Here is a 23,249-nt window from a genome sequence, read left to right on the forward strand (position 1 = left end):
CAAAAATGGCATAAAATGCCAAAGTTTGAGGGTGTCGATTTTTGAAAAAAACGTAAGGGGTTAGTATGGCGTTTTTTTCAAATTTTTCAACTTGCTGAAAATGCACTTTTCTGGTGAAAAAGACACCGGAAACCTCACACACACTCAACAGGGGGCCCAGAAGCACCCAAAAATGGCATAAAATGCCAAAGTTTGAGGGTGTCGATTTTTGAAAAAAACGTAAGGGGTTAGTATGGCGTTTTTTTTCAAATTTTTCAACTTGCTGAAAATGCACTTTTCTGGTGAAAAAGACACCGGAAACCTCACACACACTCAACAGGGGGCCCAGAAGCACCCAAAAATGGCATAAAATGCCAAAGTTTGAGGGTGTCGATTTTTGAAAAAAACGTAAGGGGTTAGTATGGCGTTTTTTTCAAATTTTTCAACTTGCTGAAAATGCACTTTTCTGGTCAAAAAGACACCGAAAACCTCACACACACTCAACAGGGGGCCCAGAAGAGCCCAAAAATGGCATAAAATGCCAGTTTTAAATTTTGTGATTTTTGAAAAAAACGTAAGGGGTTAGTATGGCGTTTTTTTCCAATTTTTCAACTTGCTGAAAATGCACTTTTCTGGTGAAAAAGACACCGGAAACCTCACACACACTCAACAGGGGGCCCAGAAGAGCCCAAAAATGGCATAAAATGCCAAAGTTTGAGGGTGTCGATTTTTGAAAAAAACATAAGGGGTTAGTATGGCGTTTTTTTCAAATTTTTCAACTTGCTGAAAATGCACTTTTCTGGTGAAAAAGACACCGGAAACCTCACACACACTCAACAGGGGGCCCAGAAGAGCCCAAAAATGGCATAAAATGCCAGTTTTAAATTTTGTGATTTTTGAAAAAAACGTAAGGGGTTAGTATGGCGTTTTTTTCAAATTTTTCAACTTGCTGAAAATGCACTTTTATGCTCAAAAAGACACCGGAAACCTCATACACACTCAACAGGGGGCCCAGAAGAGCCCAAAAATGGCATAAAATGCCAGTTTTAAATTTTGTGATTTTTGAAAAAAACGTAAGGGGTTAGTATGGCGTTTTTTTCCAATTTTTCAACTTGCTGAAAATGCACTTTTCTGGTGAAAAAGACACCGGAAACCTCACACACACTCAACAGGGGGCCCAGAAGAGCCCAAAAATGGCATAAAATGCCAAAGTTTGAGGGTGTCGATTTTTGAAAAAAACGTAAGGGGTTAGTATGGCGTTTTTTTCAAATTTTTCAACTTGCTGAAAATGCACTTTTCTGGGCAAAAAGACACCGGAAACCTCATACACACTCAACAGGGGGCCCAGAAGCACCCAAAAATGGCATAAAATGCCAAAGTTTGAGGGTGTCGATTTTTGAAAAAAACGTAAGGGGTTAGTATGGCGTTTTTTTCAAATTTTTCAACTTGCTGAAAATGCACTTTTCTGGTGAAAAAGACACCGGAAACCTCACACACACTCAACAGGGGGCCCAGAAGAGCCCAAAAATGGCATAAAATGCCAGTTTTAAATTTTGTGATTTTTGAAAAAAACGTAAGGGGTTAGTATGGCGTTTTTTTCAAATTTTTCAACTTGCTGAAAATGCACTTTTCTGGTCAAAAAGACACCGGAAACCTCACACACACTCAACAGGGGGCCCAGAAGAGCCCAAAAATGGCATAAAATGCCAGTTTTAAATTTTGTGATTTTTGAAAAAAACGTAAGGGGTTAGTATGGCGTTTTTTTCAAATTTTTCAACTTGCTGAAAATGCACTTTTCTGGGCAAAAAGACACCGGAAACCTCATACACACTCAACAGGGGGCCCAGAAGCACCCAAAAATGGCATAAAATGCCAAAGTTTGAGGGTGTCGGTTTTTGAAAAAAACGTAAGGGGTTAGTATGCCGTTTTTTTCAAATTTTTCAACTTGCTGAAAATGCACTTTTCTGGTCAAAAAGACACCGGAAACCTCACACACACTCAACAGGGGGCCCAGAAGCACCCAAAAATGGCATAAAATGCCAAAGTTTGAGGGTGTCAACTTTTGAAAAAAACGTAAGGGGTTAGTATGGCGTTTTTTTTTTATTTTTTCAACTTTCTGGTCAAAAAGACACCGGAAACCTCACACACACTCAAAAGGGGGCCCAGAAGCACCCAAAAATGGCATAAAATGCCAAAGTTTGAGAGTGTCGATTTTTGAAAAAAACGTAAGGGGTTAGTATGGCGTTTTTTTCAAATTTTTCAACTTGCTGAAAATGCACTTTTCTGGTGAAAAAGACACCGGAAACCTCACACACACTCAACAGGGGGCCCAGAAGAGCCCAAAAATGGCATAAAATGCCAGTTTTAAATTTTGTGATTTTTGAAAAAAACGTAAGGGGTTAGTATGGCGTTTTTTTCAAATTTTTCAACTTGCTGAAAATGCACTTTTCTGGTCAAAAAGACACCGGAAACCTCACACACACTCAACAGGGGGCCCAGAAGCACCCAAAAATGGCATAAAATGCCAAAGTTTGAGGGTGTCGACTTTTGAAAAAAACGTAAGGGGTTAGTATGGCGTTTTTTTTCAATTTTTTCAACTTGCTGAAAATGCACTTTTCTGGTCAAAAAGACACCGGAAACCTCACACACACGCAACAGGGGGCCCAGAAGAGCCCAAAAATGGCATAAAATGCCAGTTTTAAATTTTGTGATTTTTGAAAAAAACGTAAGGGGTTAGTATGGCGTTTTTTTCCAATTTTTCAACTTGCTGAAAATGCACTTTTCTGGTGAAAAAGACACCGGAAACCTCACACACACTCAACAGGGGGCCCAGAAGAGGCCAAAAATGGCATAAAATGCCAGTTTTAAATTTTGTGATTTTTGAAAAAAACGTAAGGGGTTAGTATGGCGTTTTTTTCCAATTTTTCAACTTGCTGAAAATGCACTTTTCTGGGCAAAAAGACACCGGAAACCTCATACACACTCAACAGGGGGCCCAGAAGCACCCAAAAATGGCATAAAATGCCAAAGTTTGAGGGTGTCGACTTTTGAAAAAAACGTAAGGGGTTAGTATGGCGTTTTTTTCAAATTTTTCAACTTGCTGAAAATGCACTTTTCTGGTCAAAAAGACACCGGAAACCTCATACACACTCAACAGGGGGCCCAGAAGAGCCCAAAAATGGCATAAAATGCCAAAGTTTGAGGGTGTCGATTTTTGAAAAAAACGTAAGGGGTTAGTATGGCGTTTTTTTCAAATTTTTCAACTTGCTGAAAATGCACTTTTCTGGGCAAAAAGACACCGGAAACCTCACACACACTCAACAGGGGTCACAGAAGAGCCCAAAAATGGCATAAAATGCCAGTTTTTAATTTTGTGATTTTTGAAAAAAACGTAAGGGGTTAGTATGCTGTTTTTTTCAAATTTTTCAACTTGCTGAAAATGCACTTTTCTGGTGAAAAAGACACCGGAAACCTCACACACACTCAACAGGGGGCCCAGAAGCACCCAAAAATGGCATAAAATGCCAAAGTTTGAGGGTGTCGATTTTTGAAAAAAACGTAAGGGGTTAGTATGGCGTTTTTTTCAAATTTTTCAACTTGCTGAAAATGCACTTTTCTGGTCAAAAAGACACCGGAAACCTCACACACACTCAACAGGGGGGCCAGAAGAGCCCAAAAATGGCATAAAATGCCAGTTTTAAATTTTGTGATTTTTGAAAAAAACGTAAGGGGTTAGTATGGCGTTTTTTTCAAATTTTTCAACTTGCTGAAAATGCACTTTTCTGGTCAAAAAGACACCGAAAACCTCACACACACTCAACAGGGGGCCCAGAAGAGCCCAAAAATGGCATAAAATGCCAGTTTTAAATTTTGTGATTTTTGAAAAAAACGTAAGGGGTTAGTATGGCGTTTTTTTCCAATTTTTCAACTTGCTGAAAATGCACTTTTCTGGGCAAAAAGACACCGGAAACCTCATACACACTCAACAGGGGGCCCAGAAGCACCCAAAAATGGCATAAAATGCCAAAGTTTGAGGGTGTCGATTTTTGAAAAAAACGTAAGGGGTTAGTATGGCGTTTTTTTCAAATTTTTCAACTTGCTGAAAATGCACTTTTCTGGTGAAAAAGACACCGGAAACCTCACACACACTCAACAGGGGGCCCAGAAGAGCCCAAAAATGGCATAAAATGCCAGTTTTAAATTTTGTGATTTTTGAAAAAAACGTAAGGGGTTAGTATGGCGTTTTTTTCAAATTTTTCAACTTGCTGAAAATGCACTTTTCTGGTGAAAAAGACACCGGAAACCTCACACACACTCAACAGGGGGCCCAGAAGAGCCCAAAAATGGCATAAAATGCCAGTTTTAAATTTTGTGATTTTTGAAAAAAACGTAAGGGGTTAGTATGGCGTTTTTTTCAAATTTTTCAACTTGCTGAAAATGCACTTTTCTGGTCAAAAAGACACCGGAAACCTCACACACACTCAACAGGGGGCCCAGAAGCACCCAAAAATGGCATAAAATGCCAAAGTTTGAGGGTGTCGACTTTTGAAAAAAACGTAAGGGGTTAGTATGGCGTTTTTTTTCAATTTTTTCAACTTGCTGAAAATGCACTTTTCTGGTCAAAAAGACACCGGAAACCTCACACACACTCAAAAGGGGGCCCAGAAGCACCCAAAAATGGCATAAAATGCCAAAGTTTGAGAGTGTCGATTTTTGAAAAAAACGTAAGGGGTTAGTATGGCGTTTTTTTCAAATTTTTCAACTTGCTGAAAATGCACTTTTCTGGTGAAAAAGACACCGGAAACCTCACACACACGCAACAGGGGGCCCAGAAGAGCCCAAAAATGGCATAAAATGCCAGTTTTAAATTTTGTGATTTTTGAAAAAAACGTAAGGGGTTAGTATGGCGTTTTTTTCAAATTTTTCAACTTGCTGAAAATGCACTTTTCTGGGCAAAAAGACACCGGAAACCTCACACACACTCAACAGGGGGCCCAGAAGAGCCCAAAAATGGCATAAAATGCCAAAGTTTGAGGGTGTCGATTTTTGAAAAAAACGTAAGGGGTTAGTATGGCGTTTTTTTCTAATTTTTCAACTTGCTGAAAATGCACTTTTCTGGGCAAAAAGACACCGGAAACCTCATACACACTCAACAGGGGGCCCAGAAGCACCCAAAAATGGCATAAAATGCCAAAGTTTGAGGGTGTCGATTTTTGAAAAAAACGTAAGGGGTTAGTATGGCGTTTTTTTCAAATTTTTCAACTTGCTGAAAATGCACTTTTCTGGGCAAAAAGACACCGGAAACCTCATACACACTCAACAGGGGGCCCAGAAGCACCCAAAAATGGCATAAAATGCCAAAGTTTGAGGGTGTCGACTTTTGAAAAAAACGTAAGGGGTTAGTATGGCGTTTTTTTCAAATTTTTCAACTTGCTGAAAATGCACTTTTCTGGGCAAAAAGACACCGGAAACCTCACACACACTCAACAGGGGTCACAGAAGAGCCCAAAAATGGCATAAAATGCCAGTTTTAAATTTTGTGATTTTTGAAAAAAACGTAAGGGGTTAGTATGCTGTTTTTTTCAAATTTTTCAACTTGCTGAAAATGCACTTTTCTGGTGAAAAAGACACCGGAAACCTCACACACACTCAACAGGGGGCCCAGAAGCACCCAAAAATGGCATAAAATGCCAAAGTTTGAGGGTGTCGATTTTTGAAAAAAACGTAAGGGGTTAGTATGGCGTTTTTTTCAAATTTTTCAACTTGCTGAAAATGCACTTTTCTGGTCAAAAAGACACCGGAAACCTCACACACACTCAACAGGGGGCCCAGAAGCACCCAAAAATGGCATAAAATGCCAAAGTTTGAGGGTGTCGACTTTTGAAAAAAACGTAAGGGGTTAGTATGGCGTTTTTTTTCAATTTTTTCAACTTGCTGAAAATGCACTTTTCTGGTCAAAAAGACACCGGAAACCTCACACACACTCAACAGGGGGCCCAGAAGAGCCCAAAAATGGCATAAAATGCCAGTTTTAAATTTTGTGATTTTTGAAAAAAACGTAAGGGGTTAGTATGGCGTTTTTTTCAAATTTTTCAACTTGCTGAAAATGCACTTTTCTGGTCAAAAAGACACCGGAAACCTCACACACACTCAACAGGGGGCCCAAAAGAGCCCAAAAATGGCATAAAATGCCAGTTTTAAATTTTGTGATTTTTGAAAAAAACGTAAGGGGTTAGTATGGCGTTTTTTTCAAATTTTTCAACTTGCTGAAAATGCACTTTTCTGGGCAAAAAGACACCGGAAACCTCATACACACTCAACAGGGGGCCCAGAAGCACCCAAAAATGGCATAAAATGCCAAAGTTTGAGGGTGTCGGTTTTTGAAAAAAACGTAAGGGGTTAGTATGGCGTTTTTTTCAAATTTTTCAACTTGCTGAAAATGCACTTTTCTGGTCAAAAAGACACCGGAAACCTCACACACACTCAACAGGGGGCCCAGAAGCACCCAAAAATGGCATAAAATGCCAAAGTTTGAGGGTGTCAACTTTTGAAAAAAACGTAAGGGGTTAGTATGGCGTTTTTTTTCAATTTTTTCAACTTTCTGGTCAAAAAGACACCGGAAACCTCACACACACTCAAAAGGGGGCCCAGAAGCACCCAAAAATGGCATAAAATGCCAAAGTTTGAGAGTGTCGATTTTTGAAAAAAACGTAAGGGGTTAGTATGGCGTTTTTTTCAAATTTTTCAACTTGCTGAAAATGCACTTTTCTGGTGAAAAAGACACCGGAAACCTCACACACACTCAACAGGGGGCCCAGAAGAGCCCAAAAATGGCATAAAATGCCAGTTTTAAATTTTGTGATTTTTGAAAAAAACGTAAGGGGTTAGTATGGCGTTTTTTTCAAATTTTTCAACTTGCTGAAAATGCACTTTTCTGGGCAAAAAGACACCGGAAACCTCACACACACTCAACAGGGGGCCCAGAAGCACCCAAAAATGGCATAAAATGCCAAAGTTTGAGGGTGTCGATTTTTGAAAAAAACGTAAGGGGTTAGTATGGCGTTTTTTTCAAATTTTTCAACTTGCTGAAAATGCACTTTTCTGGTCAAAAAGACACCGGAAACCTCACACACACTCAACAGGGGGCCCAGAAGCACCCAAAAATGGCATAAAATGCCAAAGTTTGAGGGTGTCGATTTTTGAAAAAAACGTAAGGGGTTAGTATGGCGTTTTTTTCAAATTTTTCAACTTGCTGAAAATGCACTTTTCTGGTCAAAAAGACACCGGAAACCTCACACACACTCAACAGGGGGCCCAGAAGAGCCCAAAAATGGCATAAAATGCCAGTTTTAAATTTTGTGATTTTTGAAAAAAACGTAAGGGGTTAGTATGGCGTTTTTTTCAAATTTTTCAACTTGCTGAAAATGCACTTTTCTGGGCAAAAAGACACCGGAAACCTCACACACACTCAACAGGGGGCCCAGAAGCACCCAAAAATGGCATAAAATGCCAAAGTTTGAGGGTGTCGATTTTTGAAAAAAACGTAAGGGGTTAGTATGGCGTTTTTTTCAAATTTTTCAACTTGCTGAAAATGCACTTTTCTGGTCAAAATAACAGGGAGAACCTCACACACACTCAACAGGGGCCCCAGAAGCACCCTAAAAGGGCATAAAATGCCAGTTTTAAATTTTGTGATTTTTGAAAAAAACGTAAGGGGTTAGTATGTCGTTTTTTTCAATTTTTCAACTTGCTGAAAATGCACTTTTCTGGTCAAAAAAACAGGGGAAACCTCACACACACTCAACAGGGGCCCAGAAGAGCCCAAAAATGGCATAAAATGCCAAAGTTTGAGGGTGTCAATTTTTGAAAAAAACGTAAGGGGTTAGTATGGCGTTTTTTTCAGTTTGGGATAATCATGTCCAAAAAAAATGGAAAAAAAGCCTTACTATACGTCCATGTGTATGTACTGTATGCATGCAATTATGCATGTCATCACAAGTGGAGGTGACTCATCGCAGCCAAAAGAGCAGACGCGAGTGTCACTCAGCATTCATTAACACTCTTCCTAGCAATGGCGGTGTGATGCTGTTTGCTTTGGATATTAGGTGCTCACCCTGTGGTATAAGGGATGTTGATGCCACCCAGGTTGCTGCTCTCGCAGCCTACGATGAACAGCGTGGAGAAGCAAAGCAGAGAGACGCCGCTGCAGATCATGGCCAGCTTGGCCGACTCACGGGCCCCCAGTTTCAGCTTCTTGATGATGTAGCCGCCCAGTACAATGCCCACGCCGGCACTGGGCACGATGATCAAACCTGCAGGAATACAAAAGTGCCAGCAGTAAATATCTGTATTACATTTTGCTTTTGTGGCTGCCATGAATAAATCATTTGCAAAAAGGACCAGAATAGGCTACAATAAATCAATGTGACCAGGCCCCGCTAGTGAGTCACGTCAGGCTGCCGCACTGGCGAGCACATGCTCTCAGTCCACTGCAGTTAGTCTAATTGACAGCTTGAGAAGAGGCAAATATGGCTGCTGGCTGGCAGCGAGAGTGCCAAAGGAGGTCCCAACACGAGGCATCCTCGCTCTCAGGTCCGATATTAGTGACCTTTGACCTCGTAAAAAGGCATACTAATTCCCATTGCACTCAAGCCGCTTGGCATGGTGGCCATGGCAACAGCACCACCCTGACCCTTTGTATCCTGGCAACAGGCATTTGAGACGAGGTAATGGTGTTTATTGTGTGTGTGTGTGTGTGTGTGTACCGGAAATGCTCTATTTATAGCCAGGGTGTTTACTTACCTAAACTGCAAAGAGGACACCCCACCCAATACGGTAAAACTGCACATTTTGGAGTGGCCTTTTATTGTGGCCAGCAATAATCATGCTGCCTAATCAGGATGTGTTTTGACCCGGCATGGGTGGTTATTTACTGCTTTATTTCGCGTACCTTGCGACTATATGAAACTCCAGAGCAGTTATGGTATCTAAAATTTAAAGTATTATGGTAATAAATTAATAATATTAGGAGAAGAACATATGCGAAGATGATAATTGGCAAATATAAAATAAAAACAACACCAAAGTTGATACTCATACTACACTTTTTCATCTCCACTTATCCCGTCTTTATCACAGTCAATTGGTTCCAGATCCGGTGGCGTAAATAGTAGGATTAAATTAGGTAAATTAGGATAGTAGAATAGTAGAATCCAATATTAATAAGCAGAATATTTTCATAATTAGAGTATATATGTTTAGGACTTTCTAAATACTTTTTTACCATTATTAGAGCCCTGTACACACCCCTTTAATCACCTTTACACTACATTATTTACATTACATTGCATAACACAGTGCAAACTATAAGATCACTGCAGGGACACAAACATAGCAAGCTACGTAGCTAACTAGTTAGCCTCCGATTTATTTTTTCTACACTTAAAGTGCTTCAAACGGAGTTGGAAAGAAGAACAAAGAAGACAAAAACTTACACATGGAACTTTAAAACATGCAATAGCTAACTATATGTAGTGTTAAGGTAACATAATGTAAGGTAATGTCTCATCAATGTAACGTCACTGACACCTTGTGTTCAGAATACTACATATGACTTGTCTTTCAATATTTTTTGCTAATAATAGGTCATTGTCAACGATCAAACAGCTATCATTTATTCATTAATTTTGGGGAAAAAAAACTTGTGGCCAATGCCGGACAAGGTTGGGACATCCCTGGTGTAGGCAGTCAGACACAACAAAGCAGATCCCTGCTTTGAGGGCCGTGTTGCTGCTACACTAATCCTGATAGCCGTGCATCAACACCACTGAAGGATTAGATTAGTCTCGGACAAGAAGCCAGACCAAAGCAATGCTTAGAGAGAGAGAGAGAGAGAAGTTTATGATGAATGTGACTCCTGCTGCCGACAAAGAAATAAATGTGCGCTCCACTCAAGGGGATGGAGTGTTTTTATTGCTGAATGAAAGTCAGCAGGACTGCGGAAGTCACAGTCGCTCAACTGCTCTTGTAGCAACATCATTTCACCGCTTTTTTTCTACATCGCAAAAACTGCATGGGCGTAGATGACCACAATGTACCCCCCTAATTACACAAATCCTCCAATTAGTAGAGTAGATCCAACACATTTGATCACAGTATACCTTCACAGGGGACAATACTCGAGAAAGTACATAAACATGGATTTACTTGAGAGTAGTCAGTGTGAAGCTTGTATAAAGACACCAACACACTGCCATTATTATGTACAACTGGCAACAAAAGTGAGTAGCAAGATTATTTGTCAACTAGAAAATTCCCGCAGAAATTTTGATGGGCTTGCCTCGGGCCCGGTGCGCCAACGGCGCCTCAAGTACCGAAAAGGTTGATGCAGTCCCATAGTGTCCCCACATCATGCCATGTGTCTATTTGCCTTTTAGAAATGAGTAAATTAGCTAAAATGCTAACATGCTAACAGTCATCATGCTAGCACCTAGCAAGAGGGCCTCAAATTTAGAAAGTGCCAAGGTTGTCCTATAACCTTCCTACATCATGCCATGTGTGTATTTGCCTGTAGACATGAGTAAATTAGCTTAAATGCTAACATGCTAGCAATTAGCATTTAGCCACAGGGAGAGTTGAGAAGTTTATCTAAAAAATGAGCTGTTAATCCCGTTTCTAAGTGGGCTTGCATTACTGAGCAAGCCCATAATAACGGTGATAGTGGTGTCACAGACCGGGGCCGCATGAGTGCTGCTGGCACTGTGGAGCTGTGGTTCAAATTGATAACCAAACAACTTACCGGTGTATATGCTGGCGTTGGAGGCCGGCATGCCAAACTGCGACTCGATGAACTTGGGGATGAACGTGATGAAGGCGGTGACGATGGCGCACTCGGCCGTGTAGGACAGGCTGACAAACAGGAAGGTCATGTTGCTGAGGATCCTCAGCGCCGCCCTGGGGAGGTCTGCGGATGCGTGACACGAGACAGAGCACTTCATCAGTGGCGTGCGCTAATTAACGCACGGCGCTCCTCGGAAGAATCATTACGGGAACGCTGTAATTAAGGAAGGGCCGAGCGTAATAACAACAACATTACATTGACACACACATGCGGTCTTGCTGTGTCTTAATTAAAGAATCCAGAGGGACGAGGCTGTTTTAATTACTCGTTAGCCTCGAAAACTAATACCACCGATGCGACATTGCTTCGTCGGCACGCACGTGGCGAGCTCAGCACTTCAACACCGTCAAGGGCAAACGTGCCCTTTACGTTCCGCCCCGAGGCTGCTGCTGTCTTGACAATTCGCTGCACGTGACCGACCGTCCATTTTCCACAATTAGGTGGTCAGTGTAAATAAATGCGGCGCTGTTGCTAGGCAGATTTACCAACATCATATGTGCTAACCCTATCATTGTGAAGTCTGTATTAGCCATAAAATATGATGGAGACGTTTAATTATTTCCACCCCCACCCAGGGGGATCTGGGCGGTGATGGGGGTGGGGGGGGGGGAGCGTGGACAGATGGTCAACTCCTGTTGATGCCTCCTGCAGCTGTTCTCTCGAGCAGACACACCACTGGCTTGTAACGCTTGTCACACTTGATCTTTTGTGAGGGGTTCCTTTGGCATCATAACACCCCCCCTCCCTCTGTGAAGCTTCTTCCTACTGGAAATGTCAATGACATAATTTTAAAAATATGTAGGCTTTTAATATTTAGTAACTGATCTTGGAAGCCATGCTATCATACAAGTAATGCAGATACCCTCAAAGTCGTACATATAATCATTGGACAATTTAGTTGCCAGGACGTTTTTGTTGATGGCGGCCATGTTTTTCAGACATGTCCTTGTCAGCCCTTATTATGGATGTGTCAAATTTCGGTGATTGAGAAATTTAAAGCCACTCCGACCGGTGTTTAACAATAGCGCCACCATGAGGTGTAAAATGACCTCCAATATTTGCCACGCAAGATCATATCCTTGACCACAGGAATCTGCTCCTATGAAAGTGACAGTGATAACTAAGCTATATAGTCTTATGATTGAGACCAGAATCAATGGCGTATCCCAGTGTGTCTCGTGTTACGTTTTATTCAGGAAGTGATCCTATACCGTCTACCTCAGCACCTTCTGCAGCTTCTCATTTCCTCCTCTGTATATGCTTTGAACCCTGCGGTTTGTGCAGTGATGGGCTAGTTTATGGTTAAAAACTACATTTCCCATGGTGCTTAGAGTGCAGAGGAGTGGAGTGAAGAGGAAGCTAATATCACATTTTTAGGTGTTATGCAGCAATCTGGGACACATCTTAAGGAAGTGGACTACAGCTTCTGTTTGGACCGTCAACCGTCCACTGTCACTAACTGGGTTTCAAACGGTGGGAAGAGGAGATGAATGCTCAAGAACAAATGAGACAGATAGAGGCTAATGAGGCTGTTCAATTGTGATGCTGAAGAAGACAACTTTAGTTTGGTTTTACTTCTCAGCTGCACGGCGGTCGTGTGGTTAGCACGCAGACCTCACAGCTAGGAGACCTGCGTTCAATTTCCACCCTCGGCCATCTCTGTGTGGAGTTTGCATGTTCTCCCCGTGCATGCATGGTCTCCTAGCTGCGAGGCCTGCGTGCTAACCACTTGACCACCATGCAGATAAGCGGCATAGAAAATTAATTCATTAATTTTCTCCTGCTTTTTCCTCACGAGGGTTGCGGGGGAGTGCTGGAGCCTATCCCAGCTGTCTTCGGGCGAGACTCGGGGTACACCCTGGACTGGTCGCCAGCCAATCACAGGGCACATATAGACAAACAACCATTCACACTCACATTCATACCTATGGACAATTTGGGGTCGCTAATTAACCTAGCATGTTTAGCATGTTAACATTGTTTTTTGTTTTTTTTGGTTCAATTCTACCCTCGGCCATCTCTGTGTGGAGTTTGCATGTTGTCCCCATGCATGCGTGGATTTTCTCTGGGTACTCCGGTTTCCTCCCACATTCCAAAAACATGCTAGGTTAATTGGCGACTCCAAATTGTCCATAGGTATGAATGTGAGTGTGAATGGTTGTTTGTCTATATGTGCCCTGTGATTGGCTGGCGACCAGTCCAGGGTGTACCCCCCGCCTCTCTCGCCTGAAGACAGCTGGGATAGGCTCCAGCACCCCCTTTTCTGGTAGGCATGTTATATACAGTTTGGAAACAAGCATTTATCTAATGAAAAAATAAAAAAATACGTATATCTATTTCCATGTAAAGGCGTCAGCATAGGTTCAATTTCAATGTCGATTCAACTTCCATCAAAACACAATTCACATCAGAGTCTCGGAGTGGACCTCCGTATGCACTCCGTAAGAGGGCCATGCCCCCTGTGCGTATTTACTTGCAGTCATCTGAAGGACAAAATCAAGCTTGCTCAAAGCCTCTGGAGTGCAGCGTACTGCTTCGAATTTGCTGCAGGCGAACCTTCAATGGAAGGACGTACGCAAGCATATAGTGCCAAATGTTGAAGTGTTTGCACAACATCAGGCATCATGGGGACCTTGCCTTATATGAGCATTTCAGACGCCATCCATCTTAAAGCAGTCGTGATGAAGCGCGAAGAAGCGTTGCTGCTGTTTTGCTCTGCCAGCAGAGTTTGTCTATACCAGAGTGTGGAAACGTGACTGTGTTCCCCCCGGGAGCTCATTTAAAAAAAAAAAAAAAAAAGGGAACACAGAATGTCTGACTGAGCAGACACGAGGAAGCTGGGAAACCCTGCAGCGGGATTTAGCTCTTCCAGGGAAAATAGAGGGGATCCCTGGTATATCTGGCTGCCGGAGCAAATAGTAAAATGTGCACTAAAGCATAAAAGCCATTATCTACCGACAGTGAATTACCTGCTTCATTAGACAACCCTCCTTAAATCAATAACTTCCTTACAGGAGATTTGAATGGAACCTGCACAGTTGGCATTGATTGGATTATAGACTATATGTACAGCAGTAGCTCAGAGCTAATCAACAGTACGCAGGATAAAAGAGCACCGATGAAGAAGTGATTCTTCCTCACCTTTGATGTCTTTCCCGAAGCCCATCGAGGACGAAACATTCTGGCCGGACTTTTCCTTCATTACATCGTCGTCGCTGGACAAGTCACCGGAAGAGCCGATCTTTTTCTTCCTTTTCCTTTGGCGCGGTGGTAGCTTTTTGGGGAAGGCGAACATGGGGAAGATGACCAGGAGCATGGCGATGGCGCACAGGAGGAAGCCGCTCCACCTGGAAGAAGAGCGACAAGAGTGGGCGACAATGAAAGAGAAGACACGGGGGGTGGATTGTGTGTCATATTTACCAGTTGCCGACAAAGCGAGGGTCGTTCTGATCAATGTTGACCAGCGTTTTGGGGTCCACGTAGAAGCCGATGAGGACGCCACCAAGGAGGTAACCGGCGGCTGGACCCAAAGCTCCCATCACGTACATGATAGCTAAGGGAGAAGAACAAACACTCCTTAGAGCCTTGCTAATTTAGCAAAATTGTAGCATAATGTATATTGCAGAACCCTTATTCCTATTTTGTTTAATTTTATTTTATTTTTGTTGTTTTTTTTTGTTTTCTTATTTTAATGATTTTACCTTTATTTTACTGTATTATATTATATTTTATTTACATTTTTATATTGATTATATTTTATTTACATTTTTATATTGATTATATTTTATTTATATTTTATATTGATTATATTTTATTTATATTTTAATATTTATTATATTATATTATATCATTTATTGTATTACTTTTAAAAAAAATATCTAAAATATATATTAATATTTATGTAAAATATAATAAATTTTTTAAAAATACAATTAACTTCAGATTTTTTAAATTCATTTTTTAAATAATTTTGGAACACAAAAAATATTTTGCATATTGAAAAATATGCTTTAAAAATAGGACATTTTATCTTAATTAATTAATTTATTATTTATTTTATAAGATTATATCACAACATATGAACAAGGCTTAATATTAATACATACGTTCGTATTACGTGGCATATTATTATGGTTATTATTATACTATAACCTCCACATCTGAGGTAAAAAAAAAAAACAGACTGGAAATAGAAATTCCACTGAATGATTTTAATGAGCATGAAGGTTAAATGAATGAACATTAATAAAACTGCAGCAAGGACGCGTTAGAGTTGATTTGTTTACGAGTTCTCTCTAAGAGAGAACATCCCTTTCAACTTTCCAAACGGCCCGGAGCTTGACCTGAAAGCACCACAGGTCTTGCTTTGGACCCGAGGGCTGGCCTGCAGCTTTTCCTATGCCAACACACCAGGAAGGCATGGAACATTAAACACCGCAGGGCGCTGAGCGCGTTAGCCAATCACACGCTGCCACGGGAAAGCAAAAACTCATTAAAGTTAGAGAACCCGCGTCGGACAAGTGGAAAAAAAAAAAAAGCCCCTGCGGATATCCAGCAGAGACACAAGTCAAAGCCATTTAGTAGCTACAAGTGGGGGAGGGAGGGGTTAACGTTCCATAATTACACCTGGAACATTGCTGCAAGCTGTCACGGTGGAAGGATTAGGAGCTCTTTGGGATGCGTGTCTGCACATTTCTCAGCAATTAAAAATATTCTCACCCGTACGCAGACATTTTTAACAGCGAGAATGCGTCTTAAAAAGTCACTTTTGTTGCTTAATATCAATATGTGGCCCCATAATCGGGCCCTTAATCATTACGCAACGACGCCATGCATACACTTAAACACTACCCTGCCATTAAGAAGTTGATTGTGTTGTTTACTAGTAGAATTTGCATATCATGTCTCCATTACTACTCCTTTACAAAGACAACAATGCTCGCTTTTGATTGGTTTATGGTGGTTGGACTATGAAGTAGAAATGTTAATATAGTGCAACCTCAGTTAGCGTTAAAAAAATCGAAGATGCCGTTCAATATGCCGCGCGTCTTGTCGTGTTATTAATGCATTGAGTGCATTAATTAATTACTGCATTAATAACATTGAGTCCAGCTGTGTTCTGATTGTATTTTGATCATGAACGTCTTGGTTAGCATCCTTAGCTTGTTGAGCGTCTATGATATAGACAGCGTTGTGCATGTTAAACTATAAAAAAAATGGGGTTTTATTGGGTTTACATGATTTGTTATGGGTTATCTACCTGCCCACACGCACTTTCAAAACTTTAAATTATTATTAATTATTATTATGAAACTATTTTATTATTATAAATTAATTAATTATTATTAACCTTTTTATTATTATTATTAATAAACTATTTTATTATTATTAATTAATTAATTATTATTAAACTTTAAATTATTATTAATTATTATTAAACTATTTTATTATTATTAATTAATTAATATTAAACTTTTTATTATTATTATTAAACTATTTTATTATTATTAATTAATTAATTATTATTATTAAACTTAAAATTATTAATAATTATTATTATTAAACTATTTTATTATTATAAATTAATTAATATTAAACTTTTTATTATTATTATTAAACTATTTTATTATTATTAATTAATTAATTATTATTATTAAACTTAAAATTATTAATAATTATTATTAAACTATTTATTATTAATAATTAATTCATTATTAAACTTTAAATTATCATTATTATTTATTCAAAATTATTTCAATTATTCGTACAAATTACTGTTTACGCTGTACATTGTTGTTCATATCTGATGTCATCTATTTATTATCAACATTAATATTTATTTATATATTATTTATATATTATAATATTTATTATTATTTATTATTATACAGGAGCCAGGCAACGACATTTCATTGGCAATTTCACTGCTGTGTTATTGTGCAATGACAATAAAGGAAGACTATATATATATATATATATATCTAAATACTGGTTCAGTTTTGATTCCGTTTTGGTTAGAGTCAAACCTTGTGGAAGAAACTGACGCTAACCAAGGTTCCACTCAGTCATCTCCCATAGGGATAAATAAGGAGAACTGTCCCCATGCTTTGGAAAAGGCCTATAAAGCATGTTTATCTATGCATGTCACATCCTTAAAGGTGTTTCCCATCCATAAATCCACACGAGCAGACCGTCTCTAAGCACCTAAAGCAGGTGTCCTTCCTCCTCCTCGGTTCCTTCACATCGCATATACGTGTAGTACATCATCTGGAAAAGTCCTCCGTAACATGCCGCCGTCTCTCATATCCCGAGTCGAGACAGAGCCGCGGTCGGAGCGCTAACACAATGTGGCAGGATATTAGCGGGGACCAACTATTAATTATAGTGGGCAAGCGTGGCAAAAGGGCTCGTATATCTTTTTATCTCCTCCTTCAGATGAAAAATGACTCACAGGCACATAAAAGAATTGAGGACAGGCCGGAGTAAGAGCGTCGGATACTGGATTCAAATCCGCTACATGGACAAAGGTATCGGGACACATAGAGTCTGGCGGAAGTTATCCACATTCATACATTTCTGAACCAAGAATCCATCTCATGTTAAATGGGGTTGAGGTCACGGCTCTTGAGTTGTTCATAACTTAAAACTAGGAGTTTAACGGTACATGTAATCATAAACATTTTTTGTACAGTTCCCAGTTTTGGACGGACTTGCTAGTCGCACATCGACTACACAAGCAAATAGAGTGCAGCTCAACAAAACTCATAGCGAGCCAGAGCTTGAAAACCTACTGTTCGGCCATGAAAGTCCCCTTCTTCCCAAGACTTTGATATTGGAGAACAATTTGAAGCATGAAAAACCATTGCAGCTTCATAGTACTGTTTTGTGCTGCACGGTGAATGAGTGGTTAGCGCACAGCTAGAAGACCCGGGTTCGATTCCCCACTCTGGTATTTCTGTGTGGAGTTTTCATGAATTTTTTCTCCAGGTACTCTGGTTTCCTTGCACATTCCAAAAACATTTTGTTTGCCCTGTGATTGGCTGGCGACCAGTCTCGGACGAAGACAGCTGGGATAGGCTCCAGCATACCAGTGACCCTGAAAATGGATGGATGAATGACTGTTTTGGTGTTTTTCTGCTCATCTAAAACTCATTCTACACCGTCTCACTCTAAAAACAATGACTCAATTCATTTTTGAGTCATTGAGTCAAAATGTTTCTTTTTTTCAAGGTGCAAAAAAATAAAAGAATCCTGAAAACTGCTGGTCTAGCCCATCCAGTTTCTCATTTTGCAGACTTGCTTGACATTAAAATGGATTCCATCCAGCCACTCATCCAAGCAGACAAGGGCGGTGATATTTTGTGTGCCATTAGCCATTAAATAAAAGTCTGTCTTAGTACCCCATCAATCGGCGCGTCCCCCAGCTTCCGGCGTCTGCGCTCTTTGCTCCATCTCGTCCACCTAGCAACAGGACCGAGACGGCTTAGGGATGAAAAAGACCCGAGGCCGGGCTGAAGGGCGACCGGGGGCAGGGATGTCAAATTGACAGATGTGCTGGCACAGCAACGGAGGCGCTCGATCACACTCACACACATGCTGCGGTGGTGGCGGGGCGTCACAGTGGCGCACGGGGAGCGCATGCCAATGAAGAAAGCCCGCCTCGCCGCAGGCTCACTTTACTCAATTACGCAACAGACCTTCAGCGGCGGCTCGTGAAGGACAACACATTATAGGCATCTAGGTATGGCTCATGCACGTGTGGAGGTAATGGATGAGGAGCTCTTTGTTGGGGGCTGTTGCTTTAGTCCTGCTTATGTTCTACCAAGTCAGCATCTGCTTGCCAATTGGAGGCCCACTTTCAACACCATCACAGTCATGTTGTGCTGCTCTCCGCATTAGACCTGCATCAACCATTACATTACATTACATTACATTACATTACATTACCCTTCCTTCCTTCCTTCCTTCCTTGGCTCATTGCCTCCTTCCTTCCTTCCTTGGCTCCTTCCTTCTTTGCCTCCTTCCTTCCTTCCTTCCTTCCTTGGCTCATTGCCTCCTTCCTTCATTCCTTCCTTCCTTGCCTACTTCCTTCCTTGCCTTCTTCCTTCCTTGCCTCCTTCCTTCCTTCGTTCCTTCCTTGCCTCCTTTCTTCTTTGGCTCATTGCCTCCTTCCTTCCTTCGGCTCATTGCCTCCTTCCTTCCTTCCTTCCTTTCTTGGCTCCTTCCTTCTTTGCCTCCTTCCTTCCTTCCTTGGCTCATTGCCTCCTTCCTTCCTTCCTTCCTTCCTTGCCTACTTCCTTCCTTCCTTCCTTGCCTCCTTCCTTCGTTCGTTCCTTCCTTCCTTGCTTCCTTCATTCCTTGACTCATTGCCTCCTTCCTTCCTTCCCTCCTTCCTTGACTCATTGCCTCCTTCCTTCCTTGCCTCCTTCCTTCCTTCCTTCCTTGGCTCATTGTCTCCTTCCTTCCTTGCCTACTTCCTTCCTTCCTTCCTTGCCTCCATCCTTCCTTCCTTCCTTGCCCCCTCCTTCTTTGGCTCATTGCCTCCTTCCTTCCTTCCTTGCCTCTTTCCTTCCTTCGTTCCTTCCTTCCCTCCTTCCTTCCTTGACTCATTGCCTCCTTCCTTCCTTCCTTCCTTCCTTGCCTCATTACCTCCTTCCTTCCTTCCTTGCCTCCTTCCTTGCCTCCTTTCTTCCTTGGCTCCTTCCTTCTTTGCCTCCTTCCTTCCTTAATGCGCTGGGGTTGCATATCCCAGCTGTCTTCAGGCGAGAGGCGGGGTACACCCTGGACTGGTGGCCAGCCAATCACAGGGCACATATAGACAAACAACCATTCACACTCACATTCATACCTATGGACAATTTGGAGTCTCTAATTAACCTAGCATGTTTTTTTGGAATGTGGGAGGAAACCGTACCCGGAGAAAACCCACGCATGCACGGGGAGAATATGCAAACTCCACACAAAGAGGGTGGGATTAGACCCGGGTCTCCTAGCTGTGAGGTCTACACGCTAAACACTCGACCGCCGTGCAGCCCTAAGTCTTACGTCTTATATTAAAACAGAAGCAGTGTCTCTACTAGTTTTGATTGATGGGGCGGATTTGGCCAGTTTAGCAGGCCTGTTATGGTGCATTACAGACTACAATTTAATGTTTCCTAGATTTGTCACACACGCCACCAAGAGAGGAGATTTACTCAACAGTAATCCAGAGAGCTGCAATACAGCCAGGGAAAAAAAACTGAATGGTGGGGTCCCGTGGGGGAGAAAGAGGAGACAAAACAAAGCAGATGGCTCGGGAAGAGACAGAATGACATGGTAGCAAGGGCGCGCATGAAGAGAGCAAAGAAGAAGCGTGTGTGAGAGATGCTGCTGGTAACCGAATGATAAAGCTTTCTCAGCAAAATCAAGCACAAGACATCTACAGGGACCGAGTGCTGCTTCTGTTGTCTCCACTCTGCCTCCTTACATCCTTCCTGCTGTGATCTCTAACACTTTACTGTTCAGTGCCTTTAGCCTAAGGAACTAATATTTTGACTTTATGGCTGATTTTCCAAAAATTGCAACTTTATTTTGATTTTTTGTCATGTTATGATAAGTTTAAAATGAATAAATCAAAATTTCAACACGTTGTTATATTAATTTTTTCTTAATATTTGGATTTTACTGTTGGAAAATTAAAATTGTGATAGTGACAATGACAACAATGACTGTGGTGCATTCTAAAAATAGAGATGAACAAACTTGAAAAAAGGAAACATTTGCAGTAATAAAGTCAAAATATTGAGGAAAAAATCCTCAATATTTAGTGTTTATTTATTTATTTATTGAGGATTTTTTTTTCCCCTCAATATTTTTACTTTATTATTTATTAAAATTATTGTTATTTATTATTGATAAAAATACATGAGAATATCGCTTTACTCCAGGGATGCCTGTGGTGCATTCTAAAAATAGAGATGAACTAGAGATAGAGATTTAGTTATTTATTGAGGATTTTTTTCCCCAATATTTTGATTTTATAATTTATTAAAATTATTATTATTTTTTTTTTATAAAAATACATGAGAATATCACTTTACACCAGGGATGCCTTTGGTGCATTCTAATAATAGAGATGAACTAGAGATAGAGATTTATTTATTTATTGAGGATTTTTTCCTCAATATTTTGACTTTATTATTTATTAAAATTATTATTTATTATTGATAAAAATACATGAGAATATCACTTTACACCAGGGTTGCCTGTGGTGCATTCGAAAAATAGAGATGAAAAATATAGATAAACAAACTTGAAAAAAAGCAAACATTTGCAGTAATAAAGTCAAAATATTGAGGAAAAAAATCCTTAATATTTAGGATTTATTTATTTATTCATTATCAATATTTTGACTTTATTACTGCAAATGTTTCCTTTTTTCAAGTCTGTTTATCTCTATTTTTAGAATGCACCACAGTCATCCCTGGTGTAAAGCGATGTTTTCATGTATTTTTATTAATATGCCAAGATATTGTATAGAATGTTATAATGTGTTTTGGCATTAATCATTAATAATACCAAACATATAAATACAGTCATGACTGGTGACTTCCAAACTGCTGCACCCCATAAACCTGGCACACCCCTTCAGGGGACTTCATGTGCATGTGTCCGTCTTTTGCAGTGGCAACAAAGTTACTGATTCTAAACTGTTGAGGATGTCAGTATAACATGTATGCTAGCTAGCATGTATTCCAAAGCATGCTACAAATATCGTCAATGGAGAAAATGTGATATACTTGATGTGTAGCCCCCGCCACCTAGAAAGATGTTTTTAACAGCAGGGATTTTCTAAGAATTACGGTCGTTATGACACCCGACCGTGTCCACAGTTACCTTGACTGTAAATGGAATTTTCAGTCATAACAATAAAATGGCGTCTGCGGAGCATTTCACCTCCCGCTCCCTACGGAGCTGCCCTGACCTTGTGTTCACCCCCCACCCCCCACCCCACCTGATGAGAAAGCACAATGATTCATCCCCCTGGGGGGGGAGGGGGGGGCAAAGTAATTACCACAGGCTAATGATTTGATTTAATTACGTGAAGACAATACAGGCTAGGACTTAGAGGGTCTTGTCGGAGCAATATAAGGTTAAAGGGATACAACTGATGAAAACACATGAATCATCGGATTGTTTACAGCCTATTGTGCTTGTCTTTGCAATAAAAACTTCTTAAAAAAAAAAAAAAAAAAGCATAGCTCTTGCTTTTTATTCTGCTCTGTGGCACAAAACTCAGCTTTAATAAATGATGTGGGACCCGGCTGAGCATCCAAACAATCTCCAGGTGATGTCACACACAGGCACGCAGGAACCTTGGATTTGTCCTCACAACCTTAGACCTTGTCTAATCTCGAAAAGATGTGATACCGCTGTCACCTCAGTGTTATTCGGGACTGGTGGTGATTCATAACGCCTTCGTACGCATCATGCATTCCTGATCCTGATCACAGGGAATAAGGCAAGGACGACAAGTATCGCCGTGGCAATAATAGTATTAGCCAGAATCTACACAGCTGGTAATGGTAATCGTCATCTTGTTGGGGAACTGTCATACTCTACATCAGGGGTCTCAAACTCTTTTACTCTTTTACCTGGGGGCCACTGGAGCTAGGGTCTGGGTGAGACTGGGCCACATCAGGTTTTCCAAAAAAAAAAAAATAACGCATTTATTAAAAACAGAAAAATATACCAACTTTTTCAGTGCTTTGGTTCCGATTTTCTACAATAAAAGCTCTGATAAAACATTCTAATGTTCTCAAATATCTTAATTTAATTTTTTTCTGCACAAAATAAGATGCAAATAAATAAACAAATCAATAATAAAGAAAATCAATTAATCAGTAATAAATAAATATAATCATAATAATAATAAAACGGCAAATAATAAAAACTTAAACCACATATAGTTGGTGGGTAGACAAATTATTTTTTTCAGATTAAAATTAACAAAGCATTATTAGAGCCCTGTAGACATGACAAAACACGTCACATTTATACTTTTTCTATTTACAACATATTGCGCAACTGCAGGGTCTTGAGACACATGCTAACTCGCAAACTAGAGAGCTAGCGACCTTAAACGGTAGCCTTCAAGTTATTTCCTTTCAACTTAAATAGCCAAAAACTTACCACTTCCACACGGATAGAGAGGATAACTATTAACAGTTATTTAACCTTTAACATGAACATGAATCAAACGTAATATTTTTTTCTGGGTACATGATACCATACAGCATCCATATCAAACATTAAACTTTCATATCAAGGCGTGGGCCTCAAACTAGTGTCCTGCGGGCCACATTTGGCCCGCGGACCGCGTGTTTGAAAC

At 40.4% G+C, this 23,249-nt stretch overlaps 1 protein-coding gene across 4 annotated transcripts in view; it reads right to left on the bottom strand.

Annotated features, from left to right (window-relative positions):
* LOC131109036 (solute carrier organic anion transporter family member 5A1) overlaps nt 1–23,249 on the bottom strand; it is a 52,084-nt gene that overhangs the window by 4,344 nt on the left and 24,491 nt on the right. For all 4 annotated transcript variants that reach the window (XM_058060571.1, XM_058060572.1, XM_058060568.1 and 1 more), the window contains 4 exons: nt 14,300–14,432; nt 14,021–14,226; nt 10,778–10,942; nt 8,093–8,291 (listed from right to left, as the gene is read on the bottom strand). In XM_058060571.1, coding sequence (XP_057916554.1) covers nt 8,093–8,291; nt 10,778–10,942; nt 14,021–14,226; nt 14,300–14,432 — 703 coding nt within the window. The remainder of the gene's footprint in view (nt 1–8,092; nt 8,292–10,777; nt 10,943–14,020; nt 14,227–14,299; nt 14,433–23,249) is intronic.

The sequence above is a fragment of the Doryrhamphus excisus genome, chromosome 21 (assembly GCF_030265055.1).
Source record: "Doryrhamphus excisus isolate RoL2022-K1 chromosome 21, RoL_Dexc_1.0, whole genome shotgun sequence".
NCBI classification, from domain to species: domain Eukaryota; kingdom Metazoa; phylum Chordata; class Actinopteri; order Syngnathiformes; family Syngnathidae; genus Doryrhamphus; species Doryrhamphus excisus.